The sequence below is a fragment of the Engystomops pustulosus genome, chromosome 3 (assembly GCF_040894005.1).
Source record: "Engystomops pustulosus chromosome 3, aEngPut4.maternal, whole genome shotgun sequence".
Classification (NCBI taxonomy): domain Eukaryota; kingdom Metazoa; phylum Chordata; class Amphibia; order Anura; family Leptodactylidae; genus Engystomops; species Engystomops pustulosus.
The window spans coordinates 167,063,331-167,077,365 of record NC_092413.1 but is presented as its reverse complement, the minus strand read 5'-3'; the positions used below and the strand labels follow the sequence as shown (position 1 = coordinate 167,077,365).

The 14,035-nt window shown below is 41.3% G+C and overlaps 1 protein-coding gene across 1 annotated transcript in view; it reads left to right on the top strand.

Moving 5' to 3' along the window:
* Positions 1-1,148, top strand: part of NMD3 (NMD3 ribosome export adaptor) — a 33,534-nt gene extending 32,386 nt beyond the window's left edge. The window contains exon 16 of the mRNA XM_072142899.1: positions 834-1,148. Within this exon, the coding sequence (XP_071999000.1) occupies positions 834-967 (134 nt within the window). The 3' untranslated portion in view covers positions 968-1,148. The remainder of the gene's footprint in view (positions 1-833) is intronic.
* Positions 1,149-14,035: the final 12,887 nt, after the last annotated feature.

Here is a 14,035-nt window from a genome sequence, read left to right as displayed (position 1 = left end):
CATCTAAACTATATTTGCTTTGTTTTTTTCATGACATGCGATACTTTAACTTGATAGGATAGGTTAAATAATTACAGAATAATAATAATAATTCCTTAATTTATATAGCAGACACAGATTCCGCATTGCTACAGTTTCAGTATTTTTTCTTTATAAAAGTAGCTGATATATGATTAGAAATGTGAGAAAAAAGGCAAAAATGGCTAATTTTAAATCTTTTTTTTTTTTTAAGTAGTAAAACTGAATAAATTTTTACCAAAACATGTTATAAATATGTACATCATGATTCCTTAATCCTTTCCCCAAGTTCATCTACAAATGCAGAGGGTGCATGTACTACAATTCTGCAAACCGTAAGCGAAGTCTTTCCAGCAGCTTCTTCTACATTCTGCCTTCAGCTGACATCTATATCTCCTGAACCCTGTGCCTGGTACCTAGAAACACAAATCTGGTATCATATTTACAGAAGGATCCCCCCTTTAATATGCTATATGGATTATGTATACATTCTGGAGTCCCAGAACGGTTCTGGTTCTCTAGGCTCCTGGGCATCAGAGATAATGTCGCATCCATTGTGCTTGTGATGCTGGGCAGATCGGAGCCTTGTAAATGGCGGCTCCGCACATTCTTGCCATCTGTTAATGTTCTGTTTTGTATACTGTTAATGTATAGGACCCTTGGGGGATGCTTGTGACTTCATAAGATTCACATTGATAATTTGGTTACACTTGTGTTTGAGAACTATAAAGCCTCCTGAAGGCAGTGAACATTGTGCTTTGTGCACTTTTTGGTCTGCTCCAGCTTAGACCTCACGCTGACTTTCCTTCTTTCAGATGCTAACGTGCCGGTGGAGAGTGACACTGATGAGGAAGGAGCTCCGAGAATCAGCCTGGCAGAGATGTTAGAAGATCTTCACATTTCTCACGATGCCACCGGTGGGGAAGGGGCAGAAATGCTGACAGAATAGACTTGCTTCAAAGCTTCCTGCTGGAGCGTCTCATAGAAGAGGATTTAAAATGTGTCCAATTTAATTTTGAACTCTAAAACGTGCGCTCATACATATTTCTCTCTGAACTTGGATTACTGTACACTAAGCTCTTGTGTGTTTCCTCTTCCAGCTGCCAAATATTAAAATAACAAATGTTTAAGCTGTTTGCAGTTTTTTTTTCTGCGCTGACATCTTATGAAGAGCTGATGAGTACAACACGTATTGCAGGTGTTTGCAGGACAGATTACCACAGAGATATGGTAAAATTCACATTCATCAAAGTCTCGGGATACTTGTGGTACATTTGACATTTCTGGCAGATGTCTTATAAAACAGACATTTTGTGACTTTGGAAAAGTAGATTCTGTCTCTGTTCTAGTAATGTACATATTGATGGATAGATATTGATCACGTTGTTCTCTGGTCTATGATGTGGTCTCTGGAGATCTGAAATATATATCAGAGAAGTCCCACACAAGGATGGGCACAGCCTGGCCGGGCATACCACTGTGCGCTGAAGAGGAGTAGGAGGTGACCCCTCCATAGAGAAAAGCGGTGCACGGCCCGCACACTGGGAGAAGGATAGAGCATGCTCTATCTTTTCCCCGCGTACGGTCCAGATCGGTACCACACATCTGTGGCACCGTACCACCGCCATTGCCATCTATAGGGACGTATATATGCGGCCACAAATTTGCAGCTGTATATACATCGCCATAGACGCCGTCTAAATGTACCCTTAGGGTACATTCACACAGAGGTATGCTGGGCGGGAAAACAGCGATGTGCTACAGTATAAACAAAGGGGATAAATGAGCACTAACAAGATACATTGCCACTCCCCCTGCATTCCAAGACCAGATTACACACACACACAGATTCTCACACTTCCTGCCGGCAAGCAAGGAGAGTTAAAGGGGTATTCTCGTCTGGGCATTCACATTGTTTCATTAATCTTCCATATATAAACATTTCTTCAATTGGATGTTATTAAAAAAAATGTTTCTGTGTGAAGATAATTTCCCATAAACATAGCCATGTTGTCCCTTAGAATGGAGACAGCTTCCTCGGTTATGACCACGTCACATTTAGGCAGCAGTGGCCAGACATGCACTATAGAGTCCTGCCTGACCACCCGGCTTCAGCGATCATTACCACAGGACGGCTGTGGGACATGTAGTAATTCCCAGATATTTCATATACAAAAACTTTTTGTTTCTTTGTGCAATCACTCCAGCAGAGGTAGCCGTATCCGAGGAAGTCATCTTGTTTCTAAGGGACCACATGACTACATTTATGGAAAATTATCTTCACACAGGAACTTTTTTTTTTTAATAACATCTAATAAACATTTCTTCAATTAATGGCAGATTAATCAAACAGAATGTGAATGCCCAGACGAGAATACCCCTTTAATCTACCAGCTGCAGGCAAGATAAGATCTTTAAATCAAGGGATCCAGCAGGGGAGAATGTGTGTGTGATATAGCCAAGTTAGCAGGACTGACTGTGTGTGTTATAGCTCAGATGTAGCAGAGATGGAGAGTGTCATTGTGTTTTATATCCATCTCATAGATCTTATCATCTCTGATCTGCCTCATATCTTTTTCTTTGAACATTCACTAGTATCAGAAGCAGAAGCTAAATATAACCGTAGATAAACCTGGACCCGGATAATGTAACCAGTCAGCAAACACATCTTGCAGAACTACAGGGATCATAATGTGTCAGCTTAGACACATTCTGGAATTTTACACCTACCATCACTGCGTGATAGAAGCTAAAACATCAATAAATCTGCCGAAAATTGTAAAGTAAGGGGTAAAAATTATCTTTATTGTGTAAACCTCACCAGGGGATTCAAATTTGAGAACTTTCTTTCATGGGCAAACCCCTTTTTAAGGGCCTAGTTGTGTGAACAGCCCAGGGGCCATAGGATACTTGATCCGCCACTGGCTCCTCCTGTAGTGTATTGATTGTGCAGACTCCCATTCCCTTCTATGATGGCTGTAACCCTAAACCGCTTTAGGTCATAAACCTGATAACCCTCAGATATTTGTGTGTAAGCTTTTCCAGTCTTTACCAAGACTTGGTCCAAACCAACATGTGCCAGGATGTTAGGACTTAAGTACTACTCTATCCTTAATCTTGCACTGTTCATATTTCTTAATTTTAAGACTCTTTTACATAAAAAAAAATTGGAGGACTTGTTTAAAATGACTGTCCACTTTTGGTAAATAATTTATATTGTTCATGTAATGAAAAGCTTTAAAATGTTTGTGATCTACTTTCTGTATCATTTCCTCAGTTTTCTAGATCTCTACTCGCTGCCATTCACCAGGAATCTTCATTGTTAACTTCCTGTGGATAATAATAGTCTTTGGTCATGTGACGTCACACAGGTGCACGGCTTGTTATATCACACTGCTCTGATTACTCTCTGATCTAACGAGCCGTGCACCTGTGTGACATCACATGACCAGGGGCTGGTTTTTATCCACAGGAAGTAAACAATGAAGATTCCTGTTGAATAGCAGCGAGTAGAGATCTAGAAAACAATGAGGAACTGATACTGAAAGTACATTGGTAAACTGCATAGCTTTTCATTGCACAAATAATGTCAATAGTTTTTTTCATGAATGTTAGGAAGCTTAAAACAATTGGTACATTATTTCAAATCTCCTTCCATAAAACTGAAGTACATATGCATACAACAGTATACACAGTGCACGTTTGTTTTGTACTTTCATGAAGGAAAAGTTACTGCTAAAATGCTGAGTCTTATATGATATCGGATAAAATTGTGATTTTGCATTAAACACAAGACTCATTTTATAACCATTTAATAGTCTAATTTAATAGCTGTAAATTAGTATTGCAGAATAAGGACCTTTTAAAGGTCTTTGGCGAGCTCTTTTTTTTTTTTTTTTTTTATAGAAAAAGGTATATATGGTACAAAAAACAAAGATCTTGAGATCTTACATACATAAACAATGTTACACATGGCACCATTACCACCTAGATTATTGCGTATAATACCTTTAAACCCCTTACCACCACCACACATAATAGCCTGTACAACATAAACAAAGCAGCTAATAGCTTTTAAATTCATTACCACCCACCCACAACAAATAAATACTTAATTCGAATTTATAATCTTAAAAAGAGAAAAAAAAAAAAAAAAAAAGGGGGAGGGGGGGGGGGGTTTCTCTCTCTCCCGGTATCCAAGTCCCACCTAAACCAATCAAGCTGGGTATCCCAACACTCTCTTCTCCTCTGTTGACAAATAGGTGTTGAGCCATTTAGACCAAAGCTTAAAAAAGGTTGCTTTAGATTTTATACCCCTTCCCTGGCCTTCCGCCAAAATTGTCTTATTGGTTGTACGCTTCCAAAGAGCTATTGAGGGCGGATCTACTGAGGACCATTTTTTAATGATACAAAATCTGGCAAGAAACAGCATTTTTTTTGCTACTAGTTTTCCCCTACCGGAACCTTCAGTTCGTTGCCAGATGCCCAATACACAAACTTTAAAATCTAAGGAAATCCGGGAATCACAACACCACTCAGTGACCCTTATGACTTCCTTCCAATAGTTTTCAATCGAGGGGCAAAACCAGAGAGTATGCACATCATCGGTTTTTTCTTTACCACATCTTTTGCAGCAAACCGTCTCTCCAGAGAACTTTGAGATTTTTTGTGGTGTGTAGTATGTTCTTTGGAGAATGGACAGTTGGGCCAGACGATGGGACGGGATTTTAAGAATTTTATAAATATCACCACAAGTTTTTGACCATGCCTGGTCCTCAAGAATTCCCACTTCCTCCACCCATTTTTCTGCCACTCTATTAGTGTATTTGTGGTGTTTTTGTAGCACCAACATATTATAGAGTTTTTTATTGTTAATTTTTTTTATTAACTGAGGCCCATATTAAATTTATCGCCGGGGGTAGACTGTCCCAATCCATCACTACCTTATTAGAAGAGGACCACCAGTGCGCAAGTTGTAAGTAGGCAAAGTAACAAACCTGGGTAATCCCAAATTCTTTTTGAATTACAGAGAAGGGCTTAATCCTACCACTCCTAATAATTTGATGTATATATATAATCCCTCTTGCAATCCAGGGTGGAGTAAAGACCACAGGAGCCCCCAAATTCAAGTTCTTCCATATAGGGGTGAATGGGAGTAGATCTACCATTGTCCAAAGAGATTTTATCTCTCTCCACACCTGCGACATGAGGAGAAAAGTTGGAAGAGATTTCATTTTATTATGCCCATCCCATATACCAGTTTCCAATATTTCTAGTATATTCAACTTCACTATACCCTCATCAGTCTGTAATAGCCTGGCATGTGTGTCCGCCAAGGGAAGGGAGTCCCACATCAGAAGCATTTTTACTTGTGAAATTAAGAAATATATTTTCAAATCAGGAAGTCCGTAACCTCCCCTTTCATATGGGAGCATAAGAACCTCCAGCTTGATACGAGGTTGTCTTCCCCTCCAAACTAGTTCCCTAAAAAGACTCTCAATTATCTTGAAAGTCTTCTGGGGGATCCAGATAGGGGATGCAGAGAGTGTATACAGAATTTTTGGAAGAAGTTGCATTTTAATCAAAGCAATTCTACCCAATAGATTAAGAGGTAGTTTTTTCCAAATTTTAATTTTCTTTCTAATGTGTCCTAAAAGCGGTGCAATATTAAGCTCATTAAATCTGAGTACATCCACTGAGATTTTTATCCCCAAGTAGTCTATATAGCCTTCCGGTGCTAGGATCTCTATATCCCTAGGCAAAAAATCACCAAGAGGGTCTATTGGGAGGCAAGCCGACTTCTGCCAGTTTATCATTAATCCGGAATACTCCCCGAATTTGGAAAATACTGTAAAAACTCTTGAGAGGGTTGCATGGGTCCCACAAAAAAGCAGGATGTCATCGGCATATAGTGATATTTTTTCATGGATCCCACCGTATCTGAAACCCTGTATATCTTGCGCCTGGCGAATTCTGCAAGCTAAGGGCTCTAAAGCAATGGCAAATAGTAGAGGCGATAATGGACAGCCCTGTCTGGACCCTCTACTTAATTTCAGCTCCCTCGATATCTCCCCATTAACTAAGATCCTTGCTGAAGAGTCATTGTATAATAGTTTTACCAACGCTATAAATCTTTCACCAAAGCCCATGGCTTCCAACGTTAACCATATGTATTCCCATTGCAACGTGTCAAAAGCCTTTGATGCGTCTAACATTAGAATAGTTCGTTCTCCCGGGTTGGACGGTACCGTCTGCAAGTTCAACATTAGCCTTCTAAGATTATCCATTGTGGAGCACCCTGGCATAAATCCCCTCTGATCCACATGGACCACGCTCCTGATACATTTCTTAAGTCGCTCGGCCAAAATTTTGGCCAAGAGCTTGTTGTCAGTATTAATCAAAGAAATTGGCCGGTAGGATTCAAGTTTAGTACAATCCTTCCCAACTTTGGGTATCAGGGTTATTAAGGCTTCCCTCATAGAGGGGGGAAGGGACCCCTTGTCCAGGGAGTGGTTCCATACCTTTAAAAGGCGACTAATAAGTACATCTTTATATACAACATATAATTCAAACGGAATCCCGTCCAACCCCGGGGAGCTCCCCCTAGCAGTGCAGGCCAGAACCTCCTCCAACTCCTCAAGGGAGATAGGGGAGTCAAGGCATTCTCTTTCTTGATCTGAAAGAGAGGGCAACTGGACTTGAGCAATATACTGAGCTATCTCAACCGATGTGTGAATACTTTTAGATTTAAGGAGCTCCGCATAGTAGTCCACGAAGGCTTCAAGAATATCTTCCATCTGATGTAGGAACCCCCCTCCGGGTTTTTCTATAGTCCTAATGATGGTACGTTTTCTATCCTCTTTAATCAGGTTAGCAAGCATTTTCCCTGGTATGTTTGCTTCAATATAACCCCGCCTAGCTTCTATGGCAATTTTTTTTATCAGCCTGATAGTGGACTAAGTCCTCTAGGAGATTTTGTGACTCTTCCCAGTTCCTTCTATTTTGATCCGAAGGGTCATTCAGATATTTTTCTTCACTCTTTTGAATTTTATTTTCAAGTTCCCTTATATTATTACTCATAATTTTGTTATATCTATGAATTTGGGCCTTGAATGTACCCCTCAAAAAGGATTTGGCTGTGTCCCAAACCAGATCCACTGAGGATTCACCCTCATTAAACATAAAAAATTCCTTAATATGTGTTTCCACCCAATCACTCTTTCCTAAAGTGTCTATCCATGATGGTGAAATTCTAAACCAGCCATTATTTGCCCTTTTCCCAATGTGTATATTACAGACCAAGGGGGCATGGTCGGATACCCCTCTAGTTCCATATTTACAATTAGTGCAAATTTTAAGTGTATTTATATTAGTGAATGCCATATCTAGGCGAGAAAAGACCTTATGGGTTTTAGAATAATAGGAAAATTTCCTCTTATCCTTATTAAGTTCCCGCCAGATCTCATACCACCCAAAAGTATCAACTATATTTTTCAAACCGTGGGGATTATGATATGAATACTTATCTAAGCCTATATGGGCTACATCCGAGTTCAAATCCAAAATAGTGTTAAAGTCACCAATAAGCAACATGTTCGCCCCGCCCACCTTTGTGAGGAAAGTGTAAAATTCCAACAAAATAGTAGTGGAAAAGGGGGGTGGAATATAGATATTACCAATTACCCAATTTTCCCCTCCTATAGTACAGTGAAGAAATATATATTGACCCTCTGTGTCTACCCTAACCTGGGTTTCTTGAAACTCCAGATTTTTATGTAAGAGAAGTGAAACCCCCCGGGAATATGAAGAGAAACAGGCATGGTACGACCGATCATAACATTTTTTCTGGATCTTGTGAATCGAATCTGGAAGGTGAGTTTCTTGTAAAGCAATAATATCTGGGTGATGATTATTAATAAGGTCAAAGACCGCTACACGCTTACTTTGGGAGCCTAAGCCCCTAATGTTCCAGGACAGAACTTTCATAGGACAACAGGGAACAGAAGTACTTAGAAAATATTACATTTACTATATTCTTGTGAGACAATTGACCGGAGGGGAGAGAGACCCCGGGGGATGAAACGGAAGGAAAAAAAAGAGAAAAAAAAAAAAAAAAAAAAAAGGAAAGGAGAAACAAAACAAAACAAAAGGAAACACCAACAAACCTAGACATGCAACCAACCCACCACCCACGCCCCCACCCCCTAACGGAGGAGTACCCGCTCCAGACTCTCGATCCAGGACTGACTCCAACCTCTATACACAGCATCAACCCTCCCCCCCCCCCAATTCCCGCACCCAGATTACCACCCCAGAACTTAGACCGGGTAATTAATGTTCCCTTCTACTGTTACTAACTGACCTAGATGCTTATTTTCAATTAAATTAGGGACTTATCTTAAACCTATTTCACTTATTAGATCATGTTGTTATAATCTGGTCTAATATTTTCTATCTACCTAGTCTAGTTATTATACATTAGTTTTATACTTATCCCTATTTTTTCCTTATAAACCAATCTAGTGCATCCTTAGGATCATCAAAGAAGAGTGTTTTTTCCTGCCAGATGACACGGAGTTTTGCGGGAAACAACATAGAATATTGAATTCCTGCTTGGCGTAATTTCTGTTTAATCTCCATGAAATTCTTACGCTCATTTCTTGTTTCCAACGCAAAATCCGGAAATAACCGGATGATTTGGCCATTAAATTCTATTTTTCCCTTTTCTCGTGCTCGAGTCAAAATTAAGTTCCTGTCTCTTGTGGAAAACAATTTAATAAGTATGGGGCGGGACAGTCCACCAGGAATAGTATTGCGACTGGAAACTCTGTGGGCCCTCTCAATAAAGTTTGGGAAAGAGGCAATATCTGAGCCCAGGGTTACTTTCAGCCATTCTTGTAGGAAGGATGTTATATCATCACCCTCTGTTTTTTCTGGAAAACCCACACAGCGAATATTTGAGCGACGAGATCTATTTTCCAGATCAACTATCTTTTTTTTTTGCTCCTTTAGTTCTGCTCTGAAAGTTTTAGATTCTGCCTCTATCCTGACTAATTTATCTTCAACGTCCGATATGCGATCTTCAGCTGTATCTAGACGGAGACCCAGGCTAGCCATGTTGGCTCGGAGGAGGGACAGTTCCTCCTTCACATGAGTAATTTCCACTGACAGAACCTTAATATCACCCCTACATTGCAAGACCGCATCCAGAATCTGACTAAGGGTAGGAGGTGTTGGATACTCCTTCCCACTGGTATCTTCCTGGGCAATTCTGCCATCATCATCCTCATTTTTTTCAAGTCCAGAGACCTCTATCATACTAGAAACAGAGATATTTTCTAGAGAGATATTAGAAGAGGTATCCCCGCACAATGCTCTATTATCATTCTCAAGGCCGCCCATAGTCCTACCACCCCCCAAAGACCTTTCAGAATCGTCTTTTTTGGGGGAAAGGGCATATTTATCTAGTTTAGATTTTGCATTGTCTCTAATCTTTTCAACTCTTTTTTGATCTTTCGGGGTCGGGGTAATTGGTCCCATTCCCCCTTTCGCCAAACGTCTATTGCTTGGCATCTTGTTTCCCCCTGGTTGTACCACACCTTGGTTATCAAATATATACCCGTAACTCCACCAGGGGGTTTGGGGAAGCCAAAGAGAGGGGGTGACAAAATAGAGTCCTTAAACCTGAAAAGAGCAAGTAGGTATTAATCATACAATCCAATATAAGATGTTAGTTCAATAACCGGGTAAAGAGACTAGACTCGTGCCCAGGCACGGACAAGCAATTTTCTCCCAACACTATTATAGAATTCAGCTTGTAAGCGTGGTTAAAGACTCAGTCCACTTGTATGGTTAGTGCAGCAATAGCAATCAGTTAGCTTGCAACAGCGGAGGTTAGTCCATGTTATAGTGTTGGTTAAAGATCAACGGAGGTTAGTCCATATTATAGTATTAGTTAAAGATCATCGGAGGTTAGTCCATGATATAGTGTTAGTTAAAGATCAAAACAGACTTAAACCATACGTGCCAAGCTTGAAACGTGAGTTTGGATTTCCAGAACTGTAGCGGAGTAAATATAGCAGTCTAGATTTGCAGTTAAGGGCACAATCCACCTGTGTGTTTAGCAGTCTAGTTTTGCAGTTAAGGGCACAATCCACCTGTGTGTTTAGTTCAACAGACGCAGTATAGTTAGTAATCATGCAGACGCAGAGGTTAATCTCAGGCTTGTATTATTAGTATAGAAATCAGGTTTTAGTCATTACAAGCCAATTTCTTGCCTTGTTTTTAGGGTTCCGTCCCTGTGGGGACTAAGTTTAAAACAAAGCCTTTAACCACACCACTCTTTACTCAGGCAATGGTAACACCACCTTGTGGCAATATAAACAAAGTGCAGCTCTTATTCAAAAAGAACTTCCAGACAGCGGTGAGCACAAAAAAAACAAAACAAAAACATTTGTGACTTAAAGAGCCTTTCAAACTCGAGTCACATTAAGCGATGGAGTATTCGAGTGTACACTTATCTGAGCCGGCTACTGCAGTCCTGTCAGACACGCTTGACATCTCATCATGGATACCAGGAATCGCCAATCCGCCACGACCACGCTCCTCCAAGGACTCCTCACCTCAGGTAGAGGCCAAAGGAAACCCTGAATATCCGTGGCCAGGCAAGGAACAGGGAAACTCCTCCACGAGGGTGTCTAGCAGGGGCACCAGACCTTATTCGTGCCGTTGCTGTCTAGGTCCCTTCTCGGTCCACAGACGGGACGCAGCTCTCTGCCACGTGGCTCACACTCCGGATCCTCCACGCGTTACCTCGGGTCCTCTCGGGTCCTCTCGCTCCGAGTAGTAGGGGCACATCCCGCTGTTTACTCTAGTGGGGCCTCCCGGGAACGCTCCTATACATGGTTCCGGTGCTCTCTGGGTGCCAGGACTCGGAGGGGCGGGAGCGACAGGACGGACGTCCGCTCACATGCTCCTCCTTTGGCGAGCTCTTTGCATTTTGCATATTCCTGCCATGTATTATAAAGCGCCTATAATGGCAACTCTGTATTTTACAGATATATAGAGGAAAACTGTAGTTTGTCAAGAACTATTAATATAAAATAATTAGTTTCTTTAATGCTTATGTCTGTGCCATGGGAGTTTGCTACTCCCCCCCCTATTGTCTATGTCCTTAGACTCCAGTGATGCGGTACATAATAATTTATACTGCTCTTTGCCCTGCTCCCTATGTTTTTAGCTTACAGGCGGTCCCCTACTTAAGGACACCCGACTTACAGACAACCCATAGTTACAGACAGACCCCTCTGACCTCTGGTGAAGCTTTCTGAATGCTTTACTATAGTCCCAGACTGCAATAATCAGCTGTAGAGTTTCTGTAATGAAGATTTATTGATAATCCTTGTTCCATTACAGCAAAAAATGTTTAAACTCCAATTTTCACTAGGGCCAAATTTTTTTTTGTCTGGATCTACAATTATAAAGTATACAGTTTCGACTTGCATACAAATTCAACTTAAGAACAAACCTCCAGACCCTATCTTGTACTTAACCCGGGGACTGCCTGTACTGTCACCTACCCTCCCTCTCTCTAAAGCAATTTCTCTTTTCTGTATTGAGGAGATCTATGTACTCTTCTGCCGCTCATACGGAAGGTGCTGGTTCAGCCTGAAACAACTGACGGTCTAACCTGCTTTGCAAACGGCTGATGTGATTAAAGGTTATTGATTTATCAGTCAATACTGAACTTGTGGTTTCATGACCCACGTCTCTGATTTCTTAAATCTTTTACTGACAGTGCGGGTGCACAGGAGCGAGAACATTCAATGTGTGTCCTGTCATCCAGCCACTAGATGGCAATAATGGTCAGGATTTTGTTACCTGACGACAAATTGTAATTCTTTTTTGCATCCCGTTTTAATCGTATATCGTCGCTGTCAGCCGAGAAGAGTCCCAAATGCTTCCCTTTGTGAATGATAATAAATGTCATGATTTGCTTATTTACTTAGTTGCAACTTCTTTAGCCCACGACTTCTCCCCTTCACACTCGGAGGAGAATTGCTCAGGGATAAAAGTGAAGCTAATTAGAAGGTAACCGTCCGGTCCGTCAGATCCGGTAAACTATGAAAAATTACACCTGGCTCCCGCACAAATCATGTCATCTTGTCTGGCAGCAGAAATGACGGCATTATGGGAAATCGGTGATATTTGGCAGTGGACAGTTAATAAGCGGAGCCTTCAAGATCCAAGATGTAATATTAACTGTCAGTGAATGTTTCCTCCAGTCCCACTGGATTCCTTCAGCTTCATGTGAACTGTTGGGTTATATGTTGTTTGTGTCAGCGACTTGTAATTACTTACTGTAAATGCGAACAGTCTTCTCTACGCAGAGAAATTGCAACTCATAATCTATTACACTGACCAAAATAAGGTGACAACACAATGTTTAGGGTTGTTGATTCCAGTAGATGGCGCCAACACCCTATTTCAGACTTCCATACAAGTTGTCCTTTCTGTAGGTAATTTCACATTAGCTGCTCCTATCTAGGGTTTGAGTGGACCCGAGGCACAAAGTTAGAGTCCACCGGCGGCATTTAAACAGTTAACACCTGCAATCGGTGCCAGCGTCATCAATGTTGTTACTGGGGAGGTGGTGGTTCTTTTTTCTGACTTTTATTCCTTCCTAAGATGCAGTCAAGGAGGTGGGGAGCTCAACCAAGCAGTCGGCCAACTCCGCCTCCTGACTGGTATTTGCATCTAGCACTTCCCACTGCAGCCTCCTCTCGCTGATATCATGCTCTGGCTATCTGGAGCTCTTCCACATGAGCAGTGCGCACCACATGCAGCTAGCTGGCCGATAGGCACACCAGCGAGGTTTAAGACGGCGCATGTGCGGAAACTCTGGATAGCCAAAGTGTGACGTCATCAAGAGGAGGCTGCAGATGGCAGGAGGTTGAGTGGGCAGTGCAAATGGCCGTCAATAGGTGGAGTTGCCAATTAAGATTTAAAGAAAAAAAGCTGTAGTCACCTCAGTCCCTCCTGGTGTCCCGTGAGGCTGTGTCGCAGGTTCGTGCCCTTATTCCCAGCACAGTATATGCTGAGATATGGGGACAACTGGGCGTGGCTGACCGCAATCCGAATTCAGTGGAGCTTCCTACCCCTGTAAACAAACAGGGGCACTGACCAGCGAAACGGTGGCACGGAACACCAAACTTACCTCCCCAGGCCACCTGCAAGATTTTCAAAAGAGTCGGACAAGCCCCTTAAAAAGAAATAGAAAGACCTCCTGTAGATTTACAGAGGAACAAGGCACTGGTTGTGGGATTGGGGAGACTTAAATTAAAAGGGATGTCCGGAGGTTGGGAAACATGGCTGATTTCTTCCAGAAACATCACCATACCTGCCCATGGTTTGTGCTGATATTGCAGCTCAGCTGTATAGAGATGATTGGAGCCTTGTCACAATATCACACACTATCCATGGTCAGGAGTGGTGCTCTTCTTTATGTTTGCCAGAGCAATTTCTACAATTTCGATGTCTACAAATAAAACTAAAAGTACAACAAAAAGTATTATACTAAACCAAAGCAAGCCATATATTTACTGAAAGCAGACTCTTGCCCCATTTTCAAAATTGCATTGAAGAGTTTATAGACATAGGCACCTTCAGGCAATTTTGATTCAAAGTGTATAATTACATAACATTTGACTTTGATGCCAATAAATGAGCCTCGAACAGAAAAATGTTTACCTTCACATCTCCTAAATCCAATAGATGAACATGTGTAGAGTTCAGAGATACCTCATAGTCATATGTTCAAAAGAAAAAATCATCATATTATCACTAAAAGTGAAATAACCACATGCTTTTCAGCTAGAAGGTTTAAGACAGGTAAAATACAGCAATCAATCAGATTAAAAAGTAAAGGCATCCCCTAAACCTATATATTTTTTTAAACTGGACAACCAGGCGATTGCATTTGTCTTGATTAACAGTTGACAGCCTGTACCACCATCAT